General features: G+C 47.6%; 1 protein-coding gene across 1 annotated transcript in view; it reads right to left on the bottom strand.

Annotated features, from left to right (window-relative positions):
• The window catches only part of FGF12 (fibroblast growth factor 12), a 72204-nt gene extending 68481 nt beyond the window's left edge, over positions 1–3723 (bottom strand). Inside the window, exon 1 of the mRNA XM_012640283.1 lies at positions 3525–3723. Within this exon, the coding sequence (XP_012495737.1) occupies positions 3525–3723 (199 nt within the window). The remainder of the gene's footprint in view (positions 1–3524) is intronic.
• Positions 3724–8556: the final 4833 nt, after the last annotated feature.

Raw genomic sequence — 8556 nt, 5'->3', positions numbered from 1 at the left:
CTAGATACAGCAAATTAAGTGGTATCAACATTTAAGCAAATATTCTGTGGCTCATACAGGCATTTCACACATAAACAATTATTCTAATAATGACCATAAGAATGTTCTTCTCTTCATTAGAAAGTGCACAAACAGAAATGTGCTAAAGGCTTGCTCATGGTTCAATGACCTCATCCAACTTGCCAGTACAGGGTCTCCACCATTTCATATCCAAAGAGCTACAGCCCACACAGTGCCTAAGGGACTAACTATTCCTGTGCGGTCTATAGGTCTTCAATAATGCATCCCAGTTATATACGGTGGTCATTTCTGAACTCGAATTGCCTTTCTTACCCTAAGCCATCTTCTACAAGTTACCTCTTCTACTTTACCCTATCTCTGTTATAACTATAAAATAATGATGATGATGATAATACTAATTCCAACCCCCATATATAATTCCATCCTTTGACAGAAGACATCCGGTTCTTCACACTACATTTTTCTGTGTTGTGTTTCAAAGGCAAGCAAAAAAAAAAAAAAAAGAATCTAGTTCTAGTCCCAATTTTGCCACAATCTAGCTGAGTAACTTTAGATAAACCACAAACTTGCTATGGCTCTAGGATTTCTCATCCCTAAAGGTAAGGATTTACTGCACAATCCCAGGGAATGTTATCCCATTGTGCTCCAGGGACAGTATTCACAAACCATCCGATCTGCACCACGGCCTTGGAACTGTGTTATGTGAGATCCTGCCTGCCACTTCCCATGTTTTTATTCCATGTTATGGTAATTTTAAAATCTAAAGTCTTTGCCATAACTTCAGGAATTCCAGTGTGTTTATAAGATTTCAACAGATATATGCCAGAAAAGAAAAGCAGAGATACTGAATGTATGGGCCCTGAAATCAGAAATACAACCGTGGCTTTTCCCATCTAATACTTGGCTTAGCCTCACTGCCTCAGACTCATTCTCCTAGAAAGTCTGTTCAATGAAATCTGTGTTTCAGTGACAGAAATGCAGAGTGGAAATTCTTTATCAGGACAAGTTATTCCATTTCACCACTTTACCATTTGTGACTCAGTTTGTAGTTGACAATGATACGGCTTAGAAAGGCTAGTGGTTTCAAGAATAGCTCAAATATCAGGTGAACACATCATCAAAAAGCTTATAAAACAGATTCCCTCAAATAGTTTTCTTTTTGGTGTTTAGCAACTTCCTGCCAATCCAGCCAAAGAATCCTCTTTCGAATTGAGATGGGGAAGGTGCTATCTCTCTATAAATAGGCTCATCCCATGCTATGTGAATCATGGTTGCTGACAGCAAATCAACAGATTAATTATTTGGCTTTGTTAGTAAGGATAATAGCACACTATCATCTTCCCAAAAAGCTTTTCCACACACCACACTCCCATTCTTCTAAGCTCAGCTTCAGAACAAACTGAAGTCTGTGTTGTACAAACACATGCATGTTGCCCTTGCACTGGGAATGTTTTAGCAGGTCTTGCCATCTCTCTGCCTAATTGTCGCTGTGACACTTTACCTAAAGGAAGTCACCAGTCAGGATGTCCCTGCTAAGATGAACACTAACTAGATGAATACTGAAGAAAAACATAAACTCAGAAATCCTCTCTAATTCTCTATTTTCTAATGATATACTAGAAAAGAGCCACAGGAAGCAACCAATGTAGTCCTTCCTTCCCATGCAAAATTAAGTCATGCAAATTAAGCCATGCAAAGTAAGACATTGTTCATCTCCAAATCAACATAGATCAGGTGAGTTTATCTCATGTATTCACAAATATAATCCATCCATCATTCTTAGTACTTTATTTTTAGCTGAGGGGGCTAGGTAGGATTAACTCAAAAACATAATCATATAATTACCCCAAATAGAGTGCAAGAACATACTTCAGAGACTGAGACATAACAGTCATATTGAGTTCAGAGCCTTAAAGTTCCCTGTAGACCACATAAGCCCTAAAAGAAGAAGGCCTCCAAATAAATGATCCCTGCACAACAAAACAAGTGATTTTATTTTCCTCCAGTATGAATTATTAACTTTGCAGACATAATTCTAGTTTTATAAAATGAACAGACTATATTAATTGGATGTAAAATAACAAGAGACTTTAATAGCTCTTACCTTGGAATCATAATTATTTTTGTTTACTACTGAAATCTACTACTTTATCATCATCACAGAATAAGAAAATGAGTCTAGCATGGAGTGGACAATGTCATGATAAACCAAGGGAAAATGAAATGGGATGGCTTCTTCCAAGACTTAATCCCAAATTTCTTAAACTCATTGTGTGCCCCACTTGCCCAGACTTCCCAAGTGTTTTCCATACCCCAATGAACCTAGCCCATGGGCCTCATTCCTGGAAGCCAAAAGAACACCACAGAGTTGCAAAGAGACAAACTAGTCAACCAGTTTGCACCAGTCACTAGTTTACACAGAGCAGGCTTCCTTTCTACACAGTATTTCCTTTCACTTGTCCACAGAAAGGGTCCAATATCTGCAGATTGCAAATGACCCTGAGGCCACAACCCAGAGGATCAACAGTGTAATGGAAGCACAGATCTTTCTGCAATTCTGTTTTCATTTTCTCAAGCTGGGACACCGGCCTGGCTTGAGCTGGGAATCATCACACTGAAACTCAAGGTATCCAATTTCCCTTTGTAACTAGAGACATATCAAAAAGCAATCATTTGAGTTTAAGCCCTCAGAAGAGAATTAGCTTCAGAGAGGCCATGCCATGAAAATCTATGAGTCTTACATTTTCTTTATACTCCCTGAGGCCAAATTGTGGAAACTATCTTGTTCCCTAAATGTCTCAACAGTAAGTATGAGTGTGCAAAGAATGGTAATAGGACAGAAAAGTTAATGAGCAGAGTCCTTGGAAACCATGAGAATAAATGGAAGAAAAGAATAGTTAAAGGAGATCTAGGCAAAAGGAAGTGAAAGGGCATGTGGGAAAGTGGAAAGGTGTGAAATTGACTGGGATGTCTGAAAGATGCAATACCATGTGTTGCTGGAGGAAGAGTTAGAAAGAACAAATTTAAGTTCATCTCACGTCTACTAAGTGTCTATCACGGATTACAAGGGATATAAGGGAGAGCTTTATCTATCTTTAGGTCCTCAGTGGGCAGTATAAGTACTCTTACACTATAGGTGGATGGATGGGAGGGAGAGAGAGAGGAAGGGAGAGAAAGAAAGAGAATGAATGAACGAATGAATGACGTGGTCACTGCCCTCAAGGACTCCACAGGCTATTTTGGCCTAGGTGCATCTACACATGCAACTCTCGTTCTAGTCAAACCCTAAATTGAACAAAGTAGAAAGTGTTTTCCTGAACATGGGACAAGAAGCTATTAAAGGACAGGGTGGTTGAAAGAGATGTCTGAAAAGGAAAGGAGAAGAGGGGCCAGAATGGAAGAAAGGGATCCTGGTTCCTTTCCGCGGGTGTCCTGAGGTGCTTTGAGGAAGGGGAGAGAGGGCGTCGGCCTCTGGGGAGCCCACTCTCTGGGCTTCTACTGACCTGGTCTCCTCCTCACCGGCCTCTTGCGGCCGCTGCAGAAGCGCACTTTGCTGAACACCCCGAGGACGTGCCTCTCGCACAGGGAGCGCCCGTCTTTGCTGGGGCTGGAGCGGCGCTTGGAGGCCGACACCCGGTCGCTGTTGGACTCCCTCGCTTGCCGCTTCTGCCGGATCAAGGAGCTGGCTATCGCCGCAGCCATAGCTGCTCAACGCGGGCCCCAGGCCCCAGGCTCTACTGCGCTCTCGGGATCGCGCTCCGCCGGGGCGAGGGCAGGACCTCGGCGGCCAGGAGGGACAGGACAGGCGCGGGGAGGCAGTGCTAATATTTGAGGAGGCTGCAGTACCGAAAACCCGGCGCCCACAAGGTTAGTCAAAGTCTGGGCAGTGGCGACAAAAACGTGTGAAAATCCAGATGTAAACTTCCCCAACCTCTGGCAGCGGGGGCGGGGCGGTCCCAGGCCTTCCTGCGAAGTAGACGTTTGCTCCCCAAACTTGCACCCCAAGGGGATCCGCGTCCAAGGGGCAGTGGGGAGTTTAGTCACACTGCGTTCGGGGTACCAAGTGGAAGGGAACGAAGGATGTCCAAAATAACAAGCCGTGCCCCTGCTGGAGAGGCGCAAGCGTTGAAAGATGTCCAAAGTATATCTACACATACATACATATAAAACCCGTTTACAAAGCAGAGTCTGGACCGAGGCGGGTAGCGCTACCCCGGTAGAAAATACTAAAAAGTGAATAAAACGTTCCTTTAGAAAACAAGCCACCAACCGCAAGAGAGAAGGAGAGGAAGGCAGCAATTTAACTCCCTGCGGCCCGCAGTTCTGGAGATTAGGAGGTCCGTCCCGGCTGGGTGAGGTCTACGGAATGCATCGCGCCGGCTGCGGTTTTCCAGGGGCCGGCCACCCGAGTTCTGGAATTCCAAGAGGCGCCAAGTGGGAGCGGTTACCCGGAGTCTGGGTAGGGGTGCGGGGTGGGGCAGAGGTGTCCAGGGGCTGTGAGCGCGACTCCCGGCCAGCGGCACTGCAAAGAGAGCGGGAGGCGAGGGAGGGGGAAGGGAAGGAGGGAGGGAGGGAGATCCTCGAGGGCCAAGCACCCTCGGGGAGAAACCCGCGGGAGGCGATCCGCGGGGTCCCAAGAGCGGGCGCTCTTTCTCTTTCCGCTTGCTTTCCGGCACGAGACGGGCACAGTTGGTGATTATTTAGGGAATCCTAAATCTGGAATGACTCAGTAGTTTAAATAAGCCCCCTCAAAAGGCAGCGATGCCGAAGGTGTCCTCTCCAGCTCGGCGCCCACACGCCTTTAACTGGAGCTCCCCGCCATGGTCCGCCCGGGGCCGCCGCACCGAGCCGGTCTCCGCACAGGCTCAGAGGGAGCGAGGGAGGGAGGGAAGGAGGGGGCGCCCTGGCGGGCTCCAGATCAGGTCATCGCCGCGCTGCCCGGGCCCCCCAGGCTCGCGCGCCCCGGCAGTCGGCAGCTCCCAGGCAGATCAGATGGGGATTACCCGCCGGACGCGAGGCCGATCACTCCGTCCCGCGCCGCCCATCCCGGCGGAGGAAGGAAATGACCCGCGCGCTGCGAACACCCGCGCGTCCGCTCGGGTGGGGCGGGGGCTGGCTGCGGGCGACGTCGACTCGCGGCGGCTGCGGCTCCGGGCCGGAGCTGCCCACCATGGTCTGGCGCCGGGGGCGCCGGCGGGCCCCGAGGCCCCCGGGACGACGGCGAGAGGCGGCGGAGCGCGCAACCCGGGCCCTTGGGGCCAAACGCGGACTCTGGGACCAGGGCCAGGAGGCAGGTGCGTGCGGCCGCCAACTCGCCCAACTTGCTGCGCGGGTGGCCGCTCAGAGCCGCGGGCTTGCTGGGCGCCCCCCGCCGCCGAGCCGCCGCCTCCCGGGGCCCGGGAGGGGGCGCTCAGGGCGGAGTCCCATTCATGGGCTGAGGTTCTGCGCGCGCCGAACCGCACCGGCTCCCGGGAGCCGCCGCCGCCGACGCCCCACCGGCTTGCTCGGCTAAAGTGCCAGCTCCGCAGGAAACTCCAGGCAGGGGCGAGAGCCACCGAGACGGCGGGTAGGACGGAGAGTCGGCGGCAGCCAGGGTTTCTCCCGCAGCGCTTGCCGACCCGCGGGAGAGCGCCCAGGTGGGGCCGAGCTCCTGGCGCGCCGGGAAGCGCAGCGCGCTCTGGTCCTGTTCCCTTTCCTCGCGCCCTCTGCTCCCAGACTCCCTTCTTTCCTCCCTCCCTCCCGTCACTCTTCTCCCCCCTCTCTGTCTTCTGTCTCTCCCCTTTTCTCCTCTCTACGCAATCCTACGTGATTGAGGTTTGGATGAAAAATTCTCAGAGGCAGACTGAGGGAACTGCAGCTCGGGTCTGCTCTATCCCGTCCCTCCCACAAGAGAAACAACCACAAGCAGGTTAAAGGACCCTGGGTGCACAAAGCAGGGTGTGGGGGAGGGGGGAGCTGAGAGAATGCAGTCCATCCTCTCTCCAGTAAGCTTGAGCAGCACGTAAAATTCTCTGGGAAGGAAGGACGTGGACACTGGAGAAAGTAGCAATGGCTTCTTGGGCCCTCATGACGGTCTCCACCTTCAGCTCATTTTGGAACAGGAAAAAGTGTTTCCTCCTCCTTGGTACCCAGATTTCTTGGTTCTGTCTGGAAAGCTGCAAATCAGGCTCAGTCCCTAAAAAGAGGGACCAAGTGAGCAACCTACACAAAGGGTGAATGGAGGTGGGGTGAGGGAGTGACGTGTGCAAAGGCAGTCAACCCAAGCTTTGGAGTGCAATCAGGTCTCCAGAAGTGCTTGTGATGATAGCTGATGTTTAAGAAACTTAGCAGAGGAATCCTCCAAGTTAAAATGTAGTATGAAGGAGTAGTCACCTTCCAGTCATGCTAAAGTCTAGGAGTGGCTTATTAGCTACACTAACAATTTTTCCTCAATATGTCTTCAAATATCCTTAATCTCTCTCCTTTACAGACACTTCGCTAAGCATCCAGGGTAGTGCCAAAGGATTAAATGTATGATTTCCAAGCATAGACAGGTGCATGTTGGAAACATCCCAATAAGGGACAAGGAAAATGCAGGCCCTGGAAGCTACTGAAAATGGATGTAGGACCCAGAGGGACCCCAGGAGCTCTCTAGATGTGGGCACAAACGTGTAGGCCCAGCTGAGATTCACTTGGGCAATGAAAAGGATTGATATCTGTGAGGCTGGTTAGACCAAGTACTGAGTCTAACAACCCTACTATGCCTGGGGGCCTGGACCTTCCAGTATGCCATCTAGGCAAAAGGCTGGCAGATAGTGGCTCATGGGACAGCCAGCTGGGATGAGGATTAATAGGCAAGACACCCTGAGGAAAGGAGGGATCCCAGCTGTCAATGGGAGTACACATCCTCTGTAGCAGTTTAGTGTGGCTGAGTGAGGACAGTAGACTCATCTGTGGGATTCTAACAAGACAGAACAAGACAGGTGAAAAAGATATACACACACCTCTTCTCCAAAAGTGAAGCTGAATACGTTTTCAAATGTGCATCTGGATGGGGCAAGGGACATTACTTAAAATCAATTTGGTAACAATGTCAATTAGGGCAATGTTCACATTCCACAGATAAAATTATTTTCCTTCCTCGGTCACCAAAAGACTTGTCTAATTCTTGAGCAAGGCAAGCATAGATAGTACTGGCTGGCTTTGGGGGGGCTCCCTGCCTTTTGCAATTAAACACCCAAATAGAAAAAGGTTAGCTAAGGGGAGTATCCAGAGAATTAGGCAACGGGGGGTATATAATGAGGCCTTGAGGAAATTATTGCTCAACTTGGAGTTTCTTTTTTATTTTCAAAATGAGGATAATCATTCTCATCTACCTCACAGAACTGAATATGCATGTATAGGCATTTTTGAAAACTGGAAAATTCCTAATGAATAAAAGCAATGATGACAATGTTTCGTCGCTTGAAATCCTTGCTTAAAATGCATCAGATTCCTGATGGTCTCTTAAAACGTGAAACAGAAATCTGTATGGGTAGAGCCCACAAATCTGAATTCTTAACAAGTTTCCAGGTGTCACAGTTTGAGAGTTTAATATATGTTTGTAATGTAGATTATACTAGAAGAGAGAACTAAACTCAGATTCTCAAAATCTGGCATGTTTCCTCAGAATTGCAGTCCTGTACCCCCCAAAAAGGCCTGGAAAGAGGATATGTATTCTTCAGTCTTTGTGTCACTGATTTTTTTCCTACAGGTTTATGAGATATGAAGATGTTTTGATGCAGAAGGTAACTAATACAGAGGTATAGGAGAGAAGAAAGTGATGAGAAAAGTTGAAAAAGCAGGTAACAGTTGCTGTTTGAAGTTCTCCACTCTGTCTTGACATGGCTACATCAAGTTAGGCATTTAAAGAAGAGAACAAAAACAATCAATGCCAGCTTCCTGAAAGCAACATTATTTCTGTCTTTAGATCTCTATTAAAAGAATGTGGTGTTTTGGATTTGATCAGACAACAAATACTTTACTTTTTTCCTTGCACTCATGTTGCTGGTGTCAGAGTGCTTTTTAGCTGGTTAGCCCAAATCATCAGCAGCATAATTTACTCTGTTTCCCCAGTGAGAAGAGGTAAGTATAGAGAAATTGAAATTATCCGGGACCTAAATACATGGCTATTGGGCTCAGAAGCAATACTTAAATTATTTTTATGCCCAGAAATCCATCACTTTCCTACCCGGGCCACTAAATCTCATAAATCTTCCTCCAAGTTTACTAGGACATTTCCAGCATCTTTGCATTTTGGGATCAGGAATGAAATTAAATCATCCTACTGATACCTGGTGATTTAGATTTAAACTGCCAGGTATTTTAAAGGGTGATATATCTCAGGGATACGAATACCTTGATTTTTATGCTATCTTTCTTTGAAAAACTTAAGAAATTCCTTTTTAAATTCTGAAGACATCATGAGTGGAATAAGTTTTAATTACTTTGGAGAAAGTTACCAGATACACATCAAAAGGATAATTATGTAGTTATATTTATATTTCTGACCTCCAG

This window comes from Propithecus coquereli, unplaced genomic scaffold (assembly GCF_000956105.1).
Source record: "Propithecus coquereli isolate 6110/MARCELLA unplaced genomic scaffold, Pcoq_1.0 Scaffold10, whole genome shotgun sequence".
Classification (NCBI taxonomy): domain Eukaryota; kingdom Metazoa; phylum Chordata; class Mammalia; order Primates; family Indriidae; genus Propithecus; species Propithecus coquereli.
Note: the sequence above shows the minus strand (reverse complement) of the source record. Positions and strands in the feature narration are given on the sequence as shown.